The 22460-nt window shown below is 37.9% G+C and overlaps 3 protein-coding genes across 5 annotated transcripts; 2 read left to right on the top strand and 1 right to left on the bottom strand.

The window, feature by feature from the left end:
* The first annotated feature begins 726 nt into the window (after window positions 1-726).
* On the top strand, window positions 727-6707 carry mad2l2 (mitotic arrest deficient 2 like 2). Its single transcript, XM_088617242.1, has 9 exons — window positions 727-939; window positions 1808-1859; window positions 1979-2097; window positions 2345-2416; window positions 2517-2617; window positions 3270-3364; window positions 4222-4295; window positions 4617-4709; window positions 5223-6707. Exons 2-9 carry the CDS (start codon window positions 1820-1822, stop codon window positions 5262-5264), a joined length of 636 nt encoding a protein of 211 aa, XP_088473368.1. The 5' UTR covers window positions 727-939; window positions 1808-1819; the 3' UTR covers window positions 5265-6707.
* A 608-nt stretch (window positions 6708-7315) lies between these two features.
* Window positions 7316-15315, bottom strand: LOC148642129 (coiled-coil domain-containing protein 27-like). 3 transcript variants are annotated; one of them, XM_088617240.1, is made up of 13 exons: window positions 15183-15315; window positions 13785-13974; window positions 13019-13175; window positions 12813-12932; window positions 11906-12057; window positions 11456-11617; window positions 10734-10949; window positions 10088-10244; window positions 9613-9743; window positions 9079-9156; window positions 8456-8668; window positions 7983-8087; window positions 7316-7595 (listed from the first exon to the last, which is right to left on the bottom strand). In XM_088617240.1, exons 2-13 carry the CDS (start codon window positions 13917-13919, stop codon window positions 7467-7469), a joined length of 1755 nt encoding a protein of 584 aa, XP_088473366.1. In that variant the 5' UTR covers window positions 13920-13974; window positions 15183-15315; the 3' UTR covers window positions 7316-7466. The 3 variants fall into 3 exon arrangements, with proteins under 3 accessions (XP_088473366.1, XP_088473365.1, XP_088473364.1); XM_088617239.1 differs by having other exon boundaries at window positions 13785-14007; window positions 15000-15194; XM_088617238.1 differs by having other exon boundaries at window positions 15000-15192.
* Window positions 15316-15360: 45 nt separating this feature from the next.
* Window positions 15361-21222, top strand: LOC148642128 (tumor necrosis factor receptor superfamily member 14-like). The gene is made up of 8 exons (XM_088617243.1): window positions 15361-15979; window positions 17191-17228; window positions 17810-17874; window positions 18814-18910; window positions 19329-19451; window positions 19856-20011; window positions 20547-20628; window positions 21003-21222. Exons 3-8 carry the CDS (start codon window positions 17842-17844, stop codon window positions 21103-21105), a joined length of 594 nt encoding a protein of 197 aa, XP_088473369.1. The 5' UTR covers window positions 15361-15979; window positions 17191-17228; window positions 17810-17841; the 3' UTR covers window positions 21106-21222.
* The last annotated feature ends 1238 nt before the right edge of the window (window positions 21223-22460 follow it).

The raw sequence follows: 22460 nt of genomic DNA, 5'->3' as shown, positions 1-22460 counted from the left end.
CAGTGACGCAAAACTCTCCTTGTGTCTTTATATGAAGAGGATGCTCCGAAAACATCAGGGTCTGTCAGGTTGTCATAAGAAGGCAAATTAACAGAATCTCCTTTCCGAATGTATAGATATACAGCATATTTTTTTTTAAAATTGGAAAGGGACTAAATAATCTACGTCTATATGAGATTTCTGCTTTCTTATAATTAGTTACTATTTTATTTTGATATATTTTTTAGTAATTTATAGCTACGTTTTTATCAGTCAACTATACTCCAAAAGAGCTTAAACAGTTACCGTTGGCTGTTGCCATTAATTCCCATCGCATCTCAAGTGGGGCAAAATAATAACGTTCTTTCAAAAATAGTAATTCGAGTATTGCTTATTTCTAAAAATTGCTTGGTTGTAAAAAATAATGTTTTAAAAAATGCTACTAAACTTCTTTTTTTAGTGTTATCTCATGACACACAGCAAATAGACACATTATTATAAAATTATGTGCACCACCGTATTGAGCTTTGAAATCATGCCCAAATTTATAAACATATATATACCAACACTAGACATTTTAGACTATATGTAACGTATTAGATAATACGTCACGTCATGTTATTCACGACAAGAAAATATAATCTGAAGGTAATCTGATTAAGTAGAGGAAATCAAACATTATCTACAAACTCGAAATATTGCGCAATTACTACAAATACCCAACGGAATGACGCAAGAACCGGTGGCGCATAGTTAATGCGTCATCATAGAGCGACACGCATTTCTTCAAGGTGGATTGTAAACATACTGTTAGATTTTAAACACAATTTTCTTGTAACTATACAATTCAGAAAGATATAATATTCCTCTTCTAGAATCTGTTAATATTCTGCTGTGGGATTGGATTTTGTCAGAGAGAATGTGTGGATAAATTTTGGAAAATCGCGACATTCTCTTCAGGTGGGATTCAGTTATTTCATTTAACATGAACTGCACATTTATGTAGATGTGTTTCTTAATATCCGTTTATTTATGGCTCTGTCATAGTTTAGGTGTCCGACAACTAGCTCTAAGGTGATTTGTATACTTGAATTCTGATTCATTGATGTATAGGTCAGTTTTTGTAGATAACCATTCCTTGTTTTAACACGAAAGAGTTTCTTGAATTGATTCAAAATGTATTTAAAAAGAATTGTAATTCAGAATTTGACTGAGCAACACGCAGTCCAGCTCACATTAAATAATTCAAAAGTAGGACAACATGTAACCTAAAAAATACGAACAAGTAAAGTCCACGTCAAATATTTGAATAAATGCAAGATTTCGGTTGTCATGCCTTCTTCAGTTGTGTGGGAGAGAGGTAGCAGGGATAAGAAGGACAGAGCAGGTGAGAAAGGGGTCTAGATTAATGGAGATCTGGGGGAGAAGTGTGAAAATATGAAATTAATAAATTAATGGAGAGGTTTAAAAAAATAGACCCGCCAACGAGAGAGGGAGTGGTTAATGTGATATGAGATGATAGGAGTGTTTGGGGAAAAGGTTTGAGAGGTTAGCTCATAAAATGGAGAATTTGACTTTGATAACCCTGGGAACAGAAATGTTGTCGGAACCACCACTGGGATGTGGTTTTGAGTGTGGGAATTCCTCATTGGGTTGATGTTCTGCTTGCTGCTTTTGGCTGAAGTGAGGGCCCATTCCATACAGCATGAAGGCTATCCTCTGTCAATGAAAAATATAACATTTTAAAGGCTTGGTTTAGGAAGTCCTATAAGATTAAATATGTAATTTGCCTCGTTGCCTAAAAAATGTTGACCTTTTTTTTACTTAGTGTGCTGACAGCATGACTACTCTTACCAGACAGGATCTCAATTTTGGACAAGGTATGACACTCATTTTCTTATTCACATTCCTTTAAAAATATGTCTTCTTTAATATGCATCTGTAACATTTTAAAATAAATGGTAGATTATGTATCTGATTTTAACCCTTGTTTTTTCAGTGGTAGCTGACATCCTGTGTGAGTTCCTGGAGGTGGCCATTCACTTAATCCTGTATGTCCGGGAGGTGTACCCCACAGGGATTTTTCAGAAGAGAAAAAAGTACAATGTTCCTGTGCAAGTAAGAAAGAAAAGCCCTGATTTTTCCTACAATGTTGATATTTGATTACTTTGCCATTTGTAATTGGGTTTAGCAGCCATTATTATAATCTTATGCATGTTTGACAATTGAAAGAATATTGGCACTGGATATTAGGTTTTTGATTCTTAAATTTGATTCAAAAAGGGTTTTCAGTCTTAGAATTAGCATACCACTTTCTACTAATCATTTTTCAACTGCTCTTATTTCTCTGGTTTTATTTTTTCAGATGTCATGTCATCCTGAGCTGAACCAGTATATACAGGACACCTTGCATTGCATCAAACCATTAATTGAAAAGGTAGGAGATGCTTTTATAGTTGTTTTATAACCTCACATTTAGGAACTAAAGACCTGAGCTTGCTTCATGCGTAGACTGATTTTAAAACCTTTTTCCCTAGAATGATGCAGAGAAAGTTGTTGTCGTCATTATGGACAAAGAGCACCATCCAGTGGAGAGATTTGTGTTTGAAATTTCACAGCCCCCACTGCTTTCCATCAGGTTTGTTACAGTGCAGTCAGCGGTGGCTTCTTGTAAAGTGTTTTATTGTTTTCCTTCATCATCTGTCTTCTTTGAAATTTATTCAGAGATGATTGTCAAAATTAAACTTAGGAGAGACTTACTAACTAGCCATTGTTCGATGTATGAATCGTTTTTATAGAACACTAGGCACAAAAAACACATCAATGTAAGGTACAGATGCTTGTTATAAAACAGACCATTCCGTAAGCTTCAACAACAATTCCACTCCCTTTAGTTTAATGCTTGACAGTCTGATTTGATGAATCGGGGACTAAAAAACTAAACAGATATTATTTAATAAATTTAGAGATTTCACAACAGTATTCTGGATACCTCCAGTATTCATTGACACCACTAAATAATGACTTTTAAATAAAGGGATAAGAACTTAATTAGTTTTAAATGTAGAGATTATTGAACACCACTAGTTACAATAATTATTGATGGCTTATGTACTTCAGTTTCTTTCTTTAATGACTACTGAATATTTTCTCTCAATGTGCTTACCTGATTATAAGTATTTTAATCATGTTTTGTTGTATGGAAGGCTCACTTATCTTACTTTTTTACTTTAAAATATAAACGTTTGGAAGTTGTTGGTTGTGACATTTTGTGTGTCCTGTGTTTGCAGCTCAGATACTTTGCTTTCTCATGTGGAGCAGTTGCTGAGAGCAGTCATCCTAAAAATCAGCGTATGTGATGCGGTGCTTGACAACAATCCTCCAGGTAAAGCACTTTGTGTTCTAATGTATAATAATCCTACGTCATATTATTCTTCTGTTTTATTCTAAACATTAGCTGTACAGGACTGCCTCCTTTAACTGATGTTTTGGTGCTGATTAATGAATTGCTACTGAAGCAGGAAAATTGTTGCCCTTGCAGAGATAATACAGATTTAGTCTTACATTGCTCTGGCAAAACCAAATGCTTCTTTAAAAGGGTGCTATTAAGACCAGTTAAAACACTGCTTTCGGATAGCTTTCAGATTCTAAATTTAGAAAAGGATTTTCCTCAGCCATCTAGACTGTTTGGTTGTCAGCAGCTAATTAATCTATGGATCTAATCCTGCTGTTTCTTTATAGAGGCCACAGTATCAGATTTGACAACATGGCTCCATAGCTTGTTCCAAAACCCCACCCTAACTCCTACTGTAAAGAAGTGTCTTATTCTTGGTTTTAAAGACAGTTAAATATTCTTTTTTTTTGTGCCACGTGGTTCATGTTTCACAGTTTATTATGAATGAGTCCACTCCGATGACTTTGTGATGCCTTTGAGAATTTCGAATACAAGAATTGAGTCCCCTTGTAGTCTTCTCTGTTCAAGCCTATAGAGGTTCATTTCCTCCAGCCTGTCAGTGATGGACATTCCCTTATGCCCTGGAATGCATCTTGTTACTTCTCTGTGGACTGATTACCTTTTTTGTAACATGGTGACCAAAATTAGACAAAAAGTCTAAACGTCTGCATTGCACATTTGATTGTAGGGTTAGATATTGAGTCTCAAGCACAAACTGTAAATGGTGTGTTTTTTATGTACAGTATTGCCTAGTGAATTTAGAATGGAATTTTCCTCTCCTTTTACAGGATGCACATTTACAGTGCTGGTGCACACCAGAGAAGCTGCCATCCGCAATATGGAAAAAATTCAAGTTATTAAGGTTGGCAAAACATTTCTTATGGTAAAAGAAGGAGGACTTTTGAGGTTAAAACTGTGGTACTAATTACAGGGAGCTATAAATTGTAACTGGTGTTTTGGAGGGAATAGCTACACATTTAAAATTAGTTACATTAGTATGAACTCTAAATTTTTAAACCCATTTTTTTTCAAGCCCTTGGTAATCAAAACCTGTTTTTTTAATGACTTGCTGTATTTTTATCTAGAAACAGGGGAAGCAGCTTCAAAAATATTTTTGTTCTACAGTTTATTTTAATATGTGAATAATCAACATTGGGAATCCAATGTGTTTCTTGCGTCTCAGGATTTCCCGTGGATAGTTGCTGATGAACAGGAAGTGCACATGCGGGAGCCCAGACTTATACCTCTGAAAACTATGACATCCGATATTGTTAAAGTGAGTAGACTTTACTGGTATTTCTAATGTGTTTGACAGAAATAAAAAGAATACCTCTTGTAAACATTTTACATTTGTTGTACATCCAATGTTTAAGTGAATCAAAGCTGCTCTTTTAACCCTTTACAATTTTAATTCTAATTTCTTTTTTTCTTTCTGATCAGTAGCATGTGGGTGAGTGTTATTGTAGGTTACAGTTTACAAGTCTAAGACATCTTATATACAAATTAAGAATTACAATATATGCATGTTTTGAGAACCAGAAATTTACTCAAAACCTCCACTGCTCCCTCAGAGTTTTGTACTATTAAAAACAGCATTGACTGTTACTAATACAACTTTGAAACAACACAGGCAATTCTTTAAAAAAATGCTTTTAAAAGGAATTTGGAAATGCGTTTGTAAAATGGGAGTTGTTTATTGATTGCATTAAAGTTTCTATATCTATGATAATCACATATTTCTTTTAATTTGGGATAACTATGTGAGACCTTCTTTTTCCCCCTTTTCTAGATGCAGCTGTATGTAGAGGAAAGGGCACAGAAAACTTCATGAATTGTACAGGGGATACAGAGTGTGCCAGATCTGAAACATACCTGGCATACTTGTATAATGCAGTCAGAGACTGAGGTGCAACTTTATCTTGACACCTCTGGCCAACATTGGGCTTTCTTTGAACATTGCAAATGCAACTGCAGGCTTGTTTTTCTTCCACATCTTCAGCACGGAACGTAGCAAGACGTGGATATGCAAGAATGGATTCAATTACATAATAGAAAGGATTCATAAATAGCCTTAATGCCTTTGAATTTGCATTTACAGTTGTTGCTCATTTAATGTCTTAGAGGTAGAAAGCATTTCATACAAATACAAGAGATCTAAAGTATTTGAAGCAATACCTCTGGAAATGTGAATGGTGAGGAAAATGGTTTTAAAAGTATATGTAATTGATGCAAGGTTAACATTAACTGTACTGCAGCATCCTTAAGTATCAGATGTTATTGTAAAATAGCAGATTTTAGAGTGTACATTATGTAAACAAGACTTTTTTCATATCCCATTATAATTTCTGTAAAATTCATTTTTACAGTTGTCAAATTGTCAGGTGGCTTTAAATTCCAACTAAGAATGATTTGGGTATTTGTCCTTGTGGATCTGATATTTTTGCTTTGTGGCTAGAGATTCAGTACGATATTGATAAGAGCATGCTTTGATACATTGCCTAGCATCTTGTGGCTTGATGGCTCAATTGTTTAGAAGTCTCGTTTTGATACCAGTAATATCTGCCTGAAAAAAAATGACAACTGGTTGGCTTTGCTATATATACAGTATGAGTGCACATTATTTCACTGTAGAAGTAAATTTTGGATAACTGTTCAGTACTGAAATTTAAAAAGCAATTTCAATGCAAATGAATAACAATGTTAGAATATATGTGTGTCTTGGTGCTTTGGGGGTGGATGGGGTGTAACAGTGTCATATTGCCTTAAAGAGATTATTCATTCTGCTTTGGAAAATGGGAGATAAGGTGTGGATTTGACCTCTTAACTTTTCCAGGCAGCAGACAATCTTGTCCTTCTTTTTTTCCCCACAGAACAGTTTGCTGTTCCATAGGACTCTAATCAGACAATTCAGATAATTTTGTTGAAACAAAATTTGAAGCCATCTTTGCATGTAACAGAGATCTCATTGTCATACCATGTAGGAGTGTAGCTTTGCTGGAATGTTTAGGACCTCTCAAGGTCCTTGGGATCTTCTGGCACTGTAAGTTCTATTGGCTTTATGTACAATGGATGCTTTATGTTTGCTCTAAATAGACTGTTTTTGCAGCAGTCAACCCTTTCTTTTTGGCAACTGGAACAGAAACAATTTTCCCAGAAGAATTTCCTCATATTTCATCAAATCTTACTGGTACAGGACAAACACCTCCATCCAAGGTGGTGTAAAATTGTAAATGTGGACTATATCAATTTAATAAATATGGTTTTTAAATCTTAATGTTAATTTCTTTTTTATTATCTTATTCCCAGCTTCCTATTCTGCTAACTTTATCTGGAAAAAGTCTAGGGCTGTAATGATGAGATTCTGAGCTAGCCCATATTTCATAAGTCAGAATGACGTTATTCATAGAGAGTACTTATAAACTGGATTATGTCAAATATGGAAGTATGGAATGTGTCAAAAGATAAGAAAGATATGCAATTTCCGTCATATGAAACTGTTTGTCATTCGGAGTGGAGGTTGAGCTGCTCGGAGAGACTTGCTGTATCTCTGCTTGGTCCTAACTCTCCTGTAAGGAGCTGCAGATCTTGCACCACGACACAAGCTGAGCCAAAGTGGCCACATTGGAGGAGCATATTAGTAGGTTCTTATTGTCCCCATGCAGGTACAGTGCTCATAAGCACAAGGCAGAGTCTTTGGAAATGACCAATTCAAATTGGGTGGGTAGAAGTAAAAAATAACAGGTCATTCCAAGATAAAATATGAATACTAACATGTTTTCATTATTAATATGATCACAGGTACCAATACTGAGAGCAATATTTTTTTAACTCAAGAACAGTTCCATGTGATTTTTATCTCTTGCAAAAAAGGCTGCATCTGTGTAAGGGTGTTCCAAAAAATTGTATTCAATTACCCCAAAAATGTGTGATTTTAGTTACACATAAGAAATCAACACCATTAGGCAATGTCTTTTGTTAAACAAAAACATATTTTCAGAATGTAGGAGTCTGTCTTCTGGTCATTTAGATATTTTTAGCTCTTTCTGGTTAAGATGGGCTTAGGCTTAGCAACTGGTTGCGTTTCTGTGGTGAAAAGGGGGGGCACTTTCTCTCCTTTCTGTGTGAGCATTTGGTGAAATTGAGAACGGTCATCAATTATTTTCTGAAAAAGAAAAGATACACGTTTGACAAAGAATAACTTCTCATTTGCTTTTCATGAGCTTGTCTTATAAAAAAGGCTAGTGTTTCCAGATTTGTTTGTTAGCCTTTGCCAGAAACATTAGTATTCCACTTGTCTACATCTTCTGAAGACCTATTCTTCGGTTCAAATTTGTATGAAAGCGTCTGTTGCTGCTTTCTAGTGAATGGTCTCTTGTTGGAGCCATGACAGGACAAGACAGAGCTGAAGGTAATGTCTTTCCAGTTGTGAATGACCCGCCTGTATAAATAGAACATTGTTACTCAGATCAATAGGCTGTTATAAATCACAGTCGAGCTATATCCCATGTTACAGATACTCCTGAGGTCTTTCCACTGTCATCTACTGTACCTGCATTGTGCGCAGAAGCTCAGAGTCACTGATCTCGGTGTGAGGGGGTTTGGCACCGGGAGCACAGTAAGCAGCCTGGATGATCTTTCCACGGATTCTCTCAAACTGGACAAAAAATATTGGGGACAAAAATAGATAATTCTTGTAATTTAACATTGTAACCCTTACAGTATTAAACATCTTACTTTTCTTATTGTGGACTGTTTTGGCTTGATAGAGTACATTCATAGCACAGTACGCCCTGCTTATACAGTTTGGAGAATATATTGATCACATTGTAAAGAGCAAAAGCCTTCTGTTCATGCGGTCTTCTGAACTGTGAGCATGAGCAAATGAGGTTAAAAGACCGTATGAAGGGAAACTATGAATTAGCCAGAGGAGAACAAGTTAGTCTCGCTGATCAGCTACAAAAGAACAGGTATCTAAAAGCAGGAGTTATGTGCAGGGACATCTCCTGAGATAGATGACAATACCCTGGATTGAAGGTGCTCCAGAGAGACTTTGGCCTGATTGTGTTGTTGCTGGAGACTGTCCCTTTTGCCCTGACACTCCTTGCTGTTTTTTTCCAGCTCTTTAATCCTGGTTCTCTCTGTAACCAGCTCCTGCTGCAGCTGGAGTTGTTGAGCCTTCAACTCTGCCACCACTGTGTTTCCCTCTGACAGCTCCTGTTGCTGCTGTGCTATGTGCTGTATGGACAGTAAAGTGAACCACAGTTACTGTGGAGAAATGGTAAAGCCCTTTACATTTAAGTATCTTTATCAGCTTTTAACATATTGATTTGGTACACCATTTAAATTAAGTTTAAAGAGAACAATGAAGAATATTTTCATAAAACCTTGCACTGTATAGTTTAAAATATTCATTGGGTCAAATCACATTTTCAATGAAAGCCCAGTCATAATTATTTGAACTTCGTTTTTAGTCTTATAGTAGAATTTCAGCTCTAATGGCAAATGACTATACAATGGCTGAATTTTCTAAAATACCCCTTTTGTGTATGGGAACATCTAGGAATCTGAGAGTTTATAATAACAGGCCATTGAAAAAATGTTGTTTTCTCCATGAAGATTATATATGCCTTCAAAGGCACCCTTACTTTTTGCAGTGTGAAGTTCTCCTTTTCCAAATCTGCCATCAATTCTTCATTTCTTTTCCCGTCTCGTAAACAAGAAAACTAAAAGAAACAAAGATTACTGTCCCGTGCTTTATGATAAATCTAAAAAAAATGTATATATTCCCAAATACGGTAAAGCAATACACATTTTAAGTTTGATATAAAGCTTATCTTTGGATTATTCTATTTTCACATACTGTTGTTGGTATTACTTTGGATTTTGACATAACAGGAAATATACAATAGCAACAATGCAAAGAGTGAATAGTTGTGTGCAGCACATTCACTTCAATCCAAATCAACAGAGCTTATCTTTCTCATCACCCTCTGAGCTGCCACAATACAAGATTGAAGTACTTTCATTGGGAAGTTGTCCAATATGTCTCTGTCTTCCACTTACGAAATCTGCATCCTTTCGCTCAATTTTGCAACTTGAAGTATTGCTTAGTACACTTGTATCATCTAATCTCAGAGGGTTAGGTTTAGTCCGGTCAAGTTGCTTGCCCACTGATGTACCTTTTTCGACATGGCTTGTAGTTGGGACATCCTGTCTCTCAGCTCCCTCCTGAGTCTCTCCTGCCTGTGCCCGACTTTTGCCAGCTCAGTCTCTCGGGCAGACAGGCTCCTCTGCAGGGAACACACAGTGCCTGGTTTCAAAGGTTGACAGGGAAAAGGAATGAGTACTGAGCTGCTTTTTATTTGACACGTTTAGATCTGCTGGAATGTGTGGGTCATAAGGTGTCACAGAAAATGCTGAAAAAAAGCCCTTGTAACTTTAAGGAGTTTTGCATGGTAAATGTGCATGACATTTGTTTAGTCTCCCCCTGGTTTTTCTAACCTGCATCTTGCATTTCCCATGGTTTGGTGTCATACTTTGCTGTTTCTCGCCTTACAATGCTCATGCACACAATGTGCTTTACAATGCTATCCTGTTTTTATCTTTATACACTATAGTAAGACTTTACAAAAACAGTAGTGCTACAGTACCTACCAGTAGAAATTGTGTAGTTGCTTTTCATTTCCTGCAGCTCCTTCACTAGCTTCTCATTGGTGGCTTTGAGTTCTTTCATCTGCAATTCAGACTCCAGCCCTTGATTCTTGTCCATCTCACTATGTTTGTCTACGTTTAGTTCCCATGTGTCTGGGCTCTGAAGAGTACAAGAAGTGAATTTTACTGCTATGTGGTATAGTATTCTGACATCATATTGAGAACAGTTCCAGAAATCAACTCAATGTTTGTCCCTAATAAATGCTCACAGAAAAAAAAGGTACACACTGAGAGACTTTTCAATCACATTTACTAGATATTATGATTGAATATTAAATACTTTTCAGAAAGTATCTAAAAATGTTCCCTTTCCTCTCGCCGATAAAGGCTAAGTTATAAAAACCAAATAAAAGTTAAAAAAGATTAAGCTCTCATTTTCTAATAATGTACTTTATATATACGTTGTCCATCCATTTTTGTCCAAGCTTCTTCCAATTCAAGGTCACATGGGAGCTGGAGCCTATTCCAGCAAGCTACAGGTGCAAGGCAGGGTACAGCCTTTATGGGACACCAGTCTATTGCAGGACAGATACACAGACACACACGCATTCACACCTGGGCCAATTTTCCTGCAACCGCAAAGCTTTACCTTATGCTGAGACTTCACAAGCTCGGTTTCATTGTCTATTGGATCATTCTCCTCATTCTCGGAGATCCCAGCTGCTCGTTGAAATTGAGGACTGGCCCGTTTTAAAATCTCTATTTCTTCCCTCAGTCCAGCTATCAGGGTGTCCTTCCTTGATGCCTCCTCTTCAAAGCTCCTAAGATGCTTGATCTCTTCTCCTAAACGCAGGATCAGTTCTGCCTGTTGGCACAGACTGCAGTGAAGTTGGTTTAAGTGAACCAGAAGAGAGGAGTAGCAAATGCAGGTCCTGCTAGTTTAGGGATGAACTCATTGATGCTCCCAGCTATTCCTAATGGGCTTCATGAGAACACAGTCTGTGTAGTATAATCTATACATAAAACACATAATCTATACATAAACTAATTAAATCTATACATAATTCAGTGGGATTTAAATTTCCCTTTTTCTTTAATCAATAGGGTAAAAAGACGTGTCAATGCATAGAACTCAAATATGGAAGCTGACGTAAATGTGCATAAAATGGATATTATTCACTTTTTATTACCTTTCTTCCTAGCCCTTTGCAACTCACTTCCTCTGACTCTTATTTCCTATCCAACAGCAAGAACCTTAGCAGCTTTAGTCTGTTGGGGCAGGTAAACCCCAATAGAAAACCCACAATTAAATATTACTGGTCTTGTGTTGTTCCCAGTGACGAGGATGCAGTGGGCAAAGCCATCTCTAACCTGAGCCTTGATGACCTCCTCATTCCGGGCCAGGCTCAGCTGATGGGTCAGTTCTGTCACCTTCTCCTGAAGGGCCTCGATCACATGGTCCTTTCTCACGCATTCTGCCTCAAACTCTGAGAGGCGGGTGATTTCATCACCAAGCATCAGCAAACTCTGTTCCTGCAGAGAGGAAGCTCTCAGTGCTCTGTGGTCATTGCAAGGTTATGCAAGCTGCGATTTGTCATTGAGAAAATTTATATTGGACCCAGAAATCTTATTTTGAGTCTTGTTTTGATGAGTTCCTACGGATGGATTTGTTTCTTTTATTATATCTAGAAAAAGTCATGCCCACATGCTGCAAAACTCTTGTGCTGTAGGTGTTTTATAAGGGGACTGCTAGAGTATTACTGAACTAAAATAGTAAATATCTTGAAATATTGGCAGTCTGCCACAAGAGAGCTCTCTCACCTTCTCGTGCAATAAGGCAATGTACCATGGGCATTTCCCTCCTGCGCTGGTGGCCAAGGCTGGACTGTTGCGCTGGACTTCTCTAATAATTCGGTCAATAGATGTGTTATTGTGAAGTTCACTCAGACTCTGAGAAAGCAGAAACCTGCAAGCTACAAAACAACTTTGCATTTCAAACTTATTCATTCCCGTCATTTATTAGCAGATTTTCTCTGATGATTAAAGCTTGAAATTTAAACCTGTAAATGTTAAAAATCACTTACAGACTTTTCTTATCGGTCTTTAAGAAAGGTTACAATTGTGAGGTGACCATTCAGTCCATCTAGCTTGTTTGGTTGCTAAAAATGAATAGATCAGATGATCTCATCTATCCATTTCATCAGGAATCACAAGGCCTCATCAGACACAATGTGGCTCAGTACCATGCTCCTGACTCACACAATCCTCTGTGTAAAAAAAGTGCCTCCTGTTCTCAGTGATAAATGCACTTCCTGTCGACATTCACTTTCGTCCTCTGGATTGTCTGTCACTGTTAATGCTGGTGAAATCAGTTGAGCTGACTTTGAAAATGCCTTACAGGATGTAAAATATTTTTACCAGCTTTACTAGTGATTTAAGATTTTAATCTGTCTGTGTGCATTAGTAAGGAAATATTTTAGCTGTTCTTCCATTACTCTTTTGCAATGGGGTGCCCAGAATTGTACTTCACATTCCACATCATGATTTATTAATGCATTGCACAATTTTAACACAACTTCTTTTGGTTGTCTTAAGTTGTCTCTTAAATTCAAGACAACTTATTTTTAGAGAAGAAAAAGGTGTCGAAATCTTTGACACACATGTAAGGCTTAGCTAGTCTCAAATGCTGCAGAACGGGAACAATAAAACATTCTGCGACCATTCTCACCACTGCTGGCTGATGCCGGAGATGGAGGGATGGATGTATTTGGTTGCAGTTTCAGTCGAGTGCTGTCAGATGTGCCAGTACTGGAGCTAGGTGGATAACTAACACTTTGAGTCCAAGCACCTGGAGAAACACGATTGGTTTTGCCATGAGAGGGAAATTATTTACTCAGAACATACCTTAGGGTAAATAATAAAAATACTGCTTACCCCTTGTAGCAGGCGCAGATCTGCTGGCTTTGGGATGGTCTGCTGAGGTGTTAGTCCCTGGGCAGCTGGCCTGATAGTCTTCAATAGAAGGCAGGTGCACCTTCTCATTGTGCAGGTCACCCTGAAGGTCTTTCGCCACCATCATCGTGGCCGGAGGCTGCAATGACACATGGAGAAATAACAGCGCTTCCTCGGGTGTATTTTAACTACTACGTGCTTGGACCTCAGGGATTTTTACACAGCTCTGTCACTGTTCCAACCATCAAAGATGTAAGGTAAACAAAATAAACGCAATGCAAATGAAATAACCGCTGAGGCAAATGCAACTCAGGATGGTGGATACCTCAATTCATGACCCACTGGAGGGGCTCCTGGCTCTGTAGAGGCCAAGCCCTTCAACCTTTCACCGACTGTGGCCATTGCTTACTGTGTATATCCCCATATTTACCTGACCTGCACTGCCGTACGCATACACACCATCTCTCCAGCTTCAGGATACTTTCAAACACATTTTGCTTCATTCTCTACATTGTCTATAAAAGGGATATTCTACCTGTGACTCTTGCCACAGTCCATTGTGGAATATTATGACAGCCAGCTCCTTAATTATTTATTTGATGATTAGTAGGATGGAGACAGCAGTTAACATGCTGTCTGTATCAATGTACTTATTGGAAGCTGATTGGAAGAGTCCTGAGTGCTGGGCAACCCTGGTCTGTATTACCTTGGAGGATGATAACTCAGTTGACTGTTATTTTCTGATTACCTGATTTTCTTGCAAGTTTGAAGGGGTCCAGCATGTTTTCCTTTGAACTGGTCGCGTGTAGCTACTTCTCCCGCAGTGCCGATGGGCTGTCTGCGGCCTAGCGAGGGGTGTCTTATTTCCAAGAGTTTTCATCATCTTCGAGGGTGAGGCAGCCCCCTATGGTTGCCATCCGGTACATGAGGACATTCACCTGGAGATTCAGAAGTGCGTTTAGATGCATGTTCTTTAGCAAAAAAAAAAGAAAAATCAGTAAATAAAATGAACTAAACTCAATGAAAAATCTCAATGGCAAATATTACTTGCACTCACCTACTTGCAAATGCTAGGCATACAATCAAATGCTTTAGATAGATATATAATACTTTATTAATCCTGTAGGGAAATTTATGCCTTACTTAAATAAAGTTCTCTTAAACCACAGCATGGTAAGGCTGGGGACTACATAGAAGCTTATTCTAACTGCCTTGAGACACATTTGAGGTAGCTTTGCATGCACCCCACCTGGGAAATGAACAACTCTAATTATTCAGGCCATTCAAGGCAGCAATAACCTGTAGCTTTCATTCTGACAGTCCTTGCCGCAGGTTCATGGCTTTTAAAGAGCACTCAACTGTTCAGTCATACAGAAGTGATATTCCAGGTACATTAGAAAAACAAAGATATTTTTATCTATCAAAATTCCTTCATGTACTCTTATGCAATATGGTTTGCGTGTAAATTCGGTTCCCGTGGAAACGGGCCCCCAAACAATGGTATCTAAGAAGCACAAACAGTAGGAGAAAAAACACGCTGATGAGCTCAAATAAGAGGTTTCTCTGTCCTTCGGCTCATAAAACGTCAATATGCTGTACACTACTCTTAGCTACTACTAATATTTCTATTGGAGCTAGAGATTACTGTGCAGTAATTACGCAAAATTTAAAAACACCTAAGAATATTTCTTTTATTATTTTTCCGGCGAATTTGATCATTTCGTGTTAACTTCTTGCAGATGAAAAATCTTTTAACAATTAAGCATAATGCAATATCCAACAGCCGCCGGGGCGATCAGTTTGAAAAGCACTGAATCCTCAAGATGAGTACTATCACCGGTTTTGTGACGAATGAGTTGTTTTTTAAAACACGCTGCAGTAGTCCTGTTTGAAAGTTGCAGGGTTTTGTTTTTGAGTTCTTGCACTGTATTCCGTATACATTCGGTCTCTGCAAAAGACTTACCTAAGAAATCTCTGTTTTTTTAGCATCTGATTGTCGGAGAAATTAGCTCCTCGTAGTTGTTTCACAATTGTTGAGCGCCTGTCTACGCATTTCTCTTAAAGGAATTTCGGCGGTGAACCACGACTGGAGCCATTCCTCACCCGAAGGACAGTTTTTAGATAAGAACCAGGGTGAGGTGCTTACCGTGCTACTGAAGAAAAATAATTCATATTTAGAAGCTGCGTGTCAAGAGGAACTGAGCAGAATAATCGGTCTCGATTGTTGCGCACTTTCGTCGCCAGGCAACAGGGAAGACTGTTGTTTTGTGTCCTTCGGTCTGCCGGACTAACATTATTTCTCACCTAATTGCAGAGAGATTGGTACAGAGCCTTAAGTGTATATCCGGTAAACTAGTAAGATGGAAAATGTTATTTTTAAATGGCACATAAAACATTTTGGTCAATTTTGTATTAAAATCACGTCTCATTCATTCACCTATGTAATAATGAGAACATAACAAATTGTAGACTAATATATGCATATTTGAATATGTTTATATTTGCTAGGTTTTCTCGCAATTGACAAGACCTGGCACGAACCATAGTAGTATGTTACAGCTATAATTATTTTAAAACATAAGCCAAAAAAGAACTGAACTTTGAAGCTCCTCCGTTATTATATTTTTTTTTCCAGAGAAAACTAGTTGAAGATGAACTTCCCCGCAGTTGTATGAAAAAACCTGTGATCGGTGTAATAATTAGCGATCCTTTTGTTAGTTTTATTTAATATTAATACTAGAAAATAATTTACGTTAAAACATATGCAAAATACAAAGACTTAAAGTTTTCAAATAAAGCCCAGTGTGTTTCTAGACAGAATCGGTCTGCATCTGTTTCCAAGCCTTTGTGTTCACAATCCGAAATGAAATTAGTTGTGACTGTGGAAGGGTGATGAGGAGAGCCTTCTCACTTTCCCGGAGGATTGATGCCATGTTATTTCACGTGAGTGGAAAGGATATTTTTCAGTTTTGTCATTCTTCCCAGCGGGACTCGTGCCTGAACAAACAGACTGTGGTACAATAAAAAAAAGACTGATCTGTGGTTTGTTACAGACAAAATGATAAATAACCGAAAATAGGTGATGTCTGACCAAAGAATTTGGGAGGAGCAGTTTATCAGGAGCGCAATGCAGTGCTGATTTCGAAATCCTACTGTGGGGAAGCATTCTGAAAAGGCAAACCGAATCTTACTATATTATAATCAAAATTATAACAGTTTAAATCGGGGGGTGTTGTGTGAAAATTGCATTACGGGACGTCAAGTATTCAAAATCCGCAAAAGCACTGACAGAGTAAACCCAGCGCATTCAGAATGAAAAAATACACACGAACGTCTGCAGAGCAGACGAGCGGAAAGTGTAGAAACACATAGAAGATCATTTAAAACTGAGAACAGGTGGTCCATCTTTGCCCAAAGGGTTTTGGGAGTATGGAACAGAACAACCCAGCCACGACATTGAAGCCAGTATACTGACGTCCTTCAAGAAACAACTAGTTGAGATCCTTGGATCAAATAAGCTAGCCCAGTCAGGACTGGGAGGGACACGTGGCCTCCTAGCGTTTGTAACAAATCTTACGTTCTGAAATTCCTTCAATAATTAGGCTTGCTAGTTCACAGAGATGCAGGGAGATGTCACTAGCAGTACTCGTCCGGAAAGAATGTGCTATTTTGCGTTTCCTCCATTAATTCCAAAAAATCATCTTGGAATGATGCAAAGCTCATTGCTTTATAGGGACTACAGGTTTCTTGGGCAAATTATGAAATCGTGCATCGTTCACAAAAGCAGCCTTTAATATCAGGATCCTACACAACTAGGAACAATATTTTCAGATGAGACGCGCGATCTTTTCTTGTTGATGAACAGCTTTCTGATTCAGGTTTAAAGTTAGGTTCCTGTGCACATATTTGAATAAAAAAGAGAGTTAAAATATTGAAACAGACAGCCACTTCAAATCTATATTTTAAAGGAGACCTAAAGAAACTTTTTTTCACTTTTGGGAAAAATCGGTAAAATCTGAATTTGTAGTTACTAAAATGACGTATTATTTTAATAGTTTTATTTCTGAATTTTGTTCTACACGTGAGGCGTTACTCTTTTCAGCTACGCCTCAGTCTCAACTGTTAAAAAAAGTTTTTTGTTCTTCACTGACCAGAAGGAGTATTCTGCGCAGCGCTGGAAAAGCAGATCGAAGTGAGTTTTTGTTTTTCGCACTCACCTTTTACTAAACCTAGACTTCGCTTTTAGTGATTTCGCATAGTCAGATCTGCAGATAATTAAACGTTTTTAGAATAATTATTCTTGGAATGTCGATCATTCGAACACGGGAGGGAGTTTTGTAGGTCTGGAATTTAGCTTCGACATAACAGCTCTCTGTCCAGCACCTTTAGAGCGTGAAGACAGGCTTAAAAAGTGTTCTCAAAGTCAGACAGCAAAGGAAATGCTTTCAACTAGGCAAATGGGATAAGCTTTTGGTTCGTTGTAACAAATTCCGTATTCTGTGGTTATACTTATGAAGCCATTCTCACCTGATGCTAACACCAAGATCCAAGTGTTTTTCTACACTTTATGTGTAGCATGTTCAGAGCAAGTATACAATAGCCGAAATCTGCGATATAGTTGACCGCATAATCTTGATTTATTTTTCTTCTTCTACTTAATAGGAACTGGAATTTGGGTAGGCTGGGTTAGCAGGTTTTAAGTGGTTGAGGATTATAAAGCACATCGGTATTGCTGGCGAGTGAAGTAGGTATTTAGTAACATACTTCTCTTAGTTCCAGGGTCCACGTGGGATTAAAAAAAGAACATGAATTTGAAAACGGGTGTTGCATTTTGGCTGGTAAGTTTGATCGGTGTTATTCTGTAGTAACAGTACGGTGTATATGGATGTTTATAAACTTCATTAAAAATGACGAACAGCGATTTTTAAAAAAATGTTTCCCGTGGATTTGTGGCATGGTGATGCAGGTTAGGATTGCTGCCTCGCAGCGCTGGGGCTCCAGAGACAGTGCTGTCTGCGGGGAGATGTGATGTTTTCGCGTGGTTTCTCCAATGCTCTCATTGTTGACAAAAAATATAAGTATATTGCAAAGGAACAGGTAACGGATTTATTCCATGCTGAAAATAAAAGAAAGGAAACACAAGGAAACACTGTGCAAGATTGGCTTGAGAAACAAGAGACAGACAGATGTCTGTCACATACCCTGGCCATAACAATTCCATAGTTTTGCTAAAGAAGATCAGTAGAACTGACACAGGGTGCGGTTTCGGTTTCGTACTGTACTGTACAGTACCATGATCCTCATCACCTCAGATGAAGACAGGCCTGCCAGGGTGGGTTTGAAATCCTGTGATAAATGTGACTTTGCTGCCTGTTAGAGACACCCAGAAGATAATGTGGATCCTATCACTTTGTCCAGGGAATGAGCAAGTGTTACTTGTAGTAACACTATAAATCAATCCTTATGTTTTTATTTAAGGCATAAGAAAGATTTTGTTGCAATACTTCTTGATTTTGGCTTATTATGATGACAGTATTCTGTGAGAAACCCATTAAGTTTTTTAAAGAAATGTGGAATCCAATCACCAACATTCCCTGTACAAAACAGCATTATTTATAGTGATAATGTACGTAAAATTCTCAGATTAGTTTGCTGTGCTACTGTAGTCTAGCCACATAATACAGGAATCTTCAACATAACTTTTCATCCCCTACAACTGTGTCCAGGACTGTTTCCCGCAAGGTGATTTTTAAAAATGAGTCTTTGTGTTTCTGTAGAGTTGTGTTGCACTGTTCCCCTGTGATACAATGTGTGAGGCATGTGATTCCCAAGAATATGCGCATGGAGAAATCTGCTGTCCTAAGTGCAATCGTGGTAAGTAGGATTATAGTAAAAGTCCAATAGAGAAGGTAGATATAAACTCTCAGTACTGGAGTTTTTCATTAGATGTGTATCTGGTTTATGTTACACACCCTCAGTAGGGATTCAGTCACTGTCTGAGGCCAAACCTACAATAAATGACATTTGTCCCCACAGAATATTATTTGCAATGAGACTCTTTTACATAAATACCCAAAGCATTGTGAACAAGACTTCTACAAACTTTATTGGACTGATGTCTGTGTTGGTGAACATTTATGAGACTGAACTTATTAGGGTTGCTGACATGGATGAGAGCTATTGGAAACGTTTTTCTGTAATTTTGGTTTATAATTTAAGTGCATTGCAAATACAATTTGCATAAGTACCCATGTACATGTTGACAATTCACTATTGGGTGTCTTTCCAACAGGAGAAAGAGTTGCAAAGAACTGTACTGACACAACCAGCACATTATGCAAGACCTGTCCAGAGTCTACATACATGGATCATCCCAATGAGCTGAATGAGTGCAAAAGATGCCAGAAATGTGAAGGTTGATCATGTGCTTGCAAGAGCAATTTCATCACACCATTTGGTGCTATAATGTCACTGACAGAGGAGTATGTTTCAGTGGAAACATAGAATGAAGGATGAAAGTTTTATTTTCTTTCTCTGAGACCTGCTAGACATAAACAGATGGCACAGTGTCTTGAGTTCTCAGAATAAACAGTGTGAGGGGGAGATCAAAATGTGTCCTTGGCCACATTCTCCTGCATTCCGAGAACAGATGAAAAATATGTTTTCTGGGTACATGTTCAGTTAGAAATGGGTGAAACTGCTCATAAGTCAAAGAATGAAATCATGCTATTACACTGCCTTCTACAAATTCCTGAGTAGTATTTTATTTTGCATATACAGAACAGGTCAAACACTTCACATTTCTTTTTATTTGTGCAGAAGAAGGGATGATCACAAAACTAAGATGCTCACCCACTTCCAATTCAGTGTGTGAGTGTGGCGAGGGATTCTTCTGTAGTGTTCCAGCAGACCGGGGATGCAGTAAATGCCTAAATCACACTGTATGTTCAGAAGGACAGTTTACAAAACAAAACGGTAAGGACAGAGGGGAAATAAAGGTTTTGTTCATTTATCACGCTGGTGAAGAATCCTTCATTTCATAATGCCTGGGAAATAATCCTGTGCTTTATCTTAACTGAAAAAACTTCATCTTGTAGTATGTCGACACTGTATGCCAAACCAAAGTCAAACTGTGAAGTTATGATCTAAATTGTGAGATCACATACTGTATCTTTATGCATGGACACAAGTTTTAAGAGTTCCTTACTATGACACAACATCGTTCAGTGTTAGAAGCAGCACACATCACTGTTTGCTGCTGTGGTTGGAAGAGGTCATGCAAAGCATATACTTCAGTTATGGAAACCTGGCGCCTATCCGAAAAACACAGGGAGATATTCGGAAGTATATCCTTGCAAGGGACACCAAGCCAATGCAGGATGTAAAATGTGCCCTTGGCCACATCAAATACTATCTAATACCACAGAAACCCCCACTAAGGTAAAAATAGTATTTTAACCTTAATAATTATATTCTTTCTCTTTGTGCTTGTCCTCATTGTTTTGCACAGGAACCTTAGAAAATGACACCAAATGTGAACACTGCAGCACCATCACTAATTCTTTAGCTGAAGCCTGTGGCCATAATGAAGAGTAAGTGGCAATCAGTAAGGATTGTTGGGGATAAATGCTCTAGAGAATACCTGATATTTTAGTTGTTGGTTATACTGTTAGTACAACAGGTTTCTAGACTGTTAAGAGTCTGCATTAGCCTGCCAAAATGTTAGTGCTTAAAATGGAAATGTATATAATAATAAATTATTAAATAAATAATAATATTTTTTATAATAATAATAATAAATAATATAATATAATCATAATATTTTTTCTTTAGCAATGGCATTGGAAGCATCAGATCATATTAAAACATTACAAATGAAACCATTATGGGTCCCCACAAAGGGGTCATGACTGTGAAGTGGAAAAGAGATGATGTGTCTGATTTCAAGCTTGTGTTTCTTTTACAGCTGTTTGAGGAAATGTGGAAATTCTGGGCCAACATTCTGTGTTATTGAGGGACTTGTTTTAGCATTGGCTGGTATGGCAACATTTACATCAAGAATACTTTGAAAATTATAAAGATATAGTTTGTTTCTATGCATAGAAATTGTAATTCTATAGTATTTCAAATGTAAGTATGTTTTGACCATATAATCTGCTGATCAAATAAACATTTTTTTAAATCTACATTTTTTATGAACCAACTGTAAAGTAATTCCTGATGCTAATTCCAACAACATGTTATTTAAAGCTTATTTTTACTATGTAATGCTCGTTTAAAACATTACCATATTAGAAGAAAAAAATGGTTTCAGTTGGAATGCTTACAAATTTGTAAGAACAGAGGTTTAGACTGCGGCATTTTTATTATATGTATTCCCTCGGTACACACCAGACAGAAGCTATTCCACCACACTGCTGTGTGTTTCCACATGTGGAATCAAATCCCAACCCAGAGTTCATTTTCTTGCATAATTATTGTTTTGGAAACCCTTTTGCTTTAGGGCTCTTATTTTGTCTGCTACACAGTCTATTTCATCTGCCACACAGATAATACTATGGGCAGCCCTTAATGCTTGAAATGAATGTATCTACCAAATCAAACAGTGAAACCACACCTATAGTGACTCAAACCTCTCCTTTCTAAGAGTCAGGCATAAGCCCAGTTTCTGGAAAACCGCTACCTTGTTAATCTGAGTCAGAATCAAATTGTTGTTTCTAAAATCCCTCCAGCAGGCATCTTGGTGTCGTCTGCTGTTTTCCACAGGGAAAGTTGGTGATTGGATGCCACACATCATTAAAAAACAGACAAGCTTTTAATTTTTTTTATTCTCATGTTCTGAGATTCAATGATGAAATTGGAAATGTACTGTCTAGTACTACTAGTACCAACAACCTGTCTTTAGTTACTGAAATACAAGACCTGCCCACATGTTCCAAATTAGGCAGTTCTCCTATGGTAGCGGGCAGCACGATGGTACAGTGGTTAGCATTTCTGCCTTGCAGAGCTGGGGCCCTGGGTTCACTTCGTGGGTTGCTACATGACTGGAGTCTTTATGTTCTCGTGGGTTTTGTCTGGGTGCTCCTGTTTCTCCCACAGTCTGAAAACATACAGTAGGTTAATTGGGTTCTGGGAAAAACTGGCCCTGGTGTAGCGTGTGTGTATTTGTCTGTGTGTGCCCTGCGATAGACTGATGTCCTGTCCAAAGTGTACCCCACATTGCTGGTGTTGCATGCTGGGCTAAGATCTGTCTCCCTGGCGGTAAAGAAAATGGATGCATGGATGCTACAAAGGGAAATTCCAACAGACAGTGGAATTTGCATTTTTTTTCCCCCATAGAATAGGCAATTGTGTGTTTTTAGCACCTGAGGTCACAGCTACAGCCCCAGGGAAAATGAGGAATTGTAGGGAGTCTCCTCCAACT

This window comes from Lepisosteus platostomus, chromosome 23 (genome assembly GCF_059453375.1).
Source record: "Lepisosteus platostomus isolate fLepPlt1 chromosome 23, fLepPlt1.hap1, whole genome shotgun sequence".
In the NCBI taxonomy this organism is placed as follows: Eukaryota; Metazoa; Chordata; class Actinopteri; order Semionotiformes; family Lepisosteidae; genus Lepisosteus; species Lepisosteus platostomus.
This window is presented reverse-complemented; position numbering and strand designations above follow the sequence as displayed.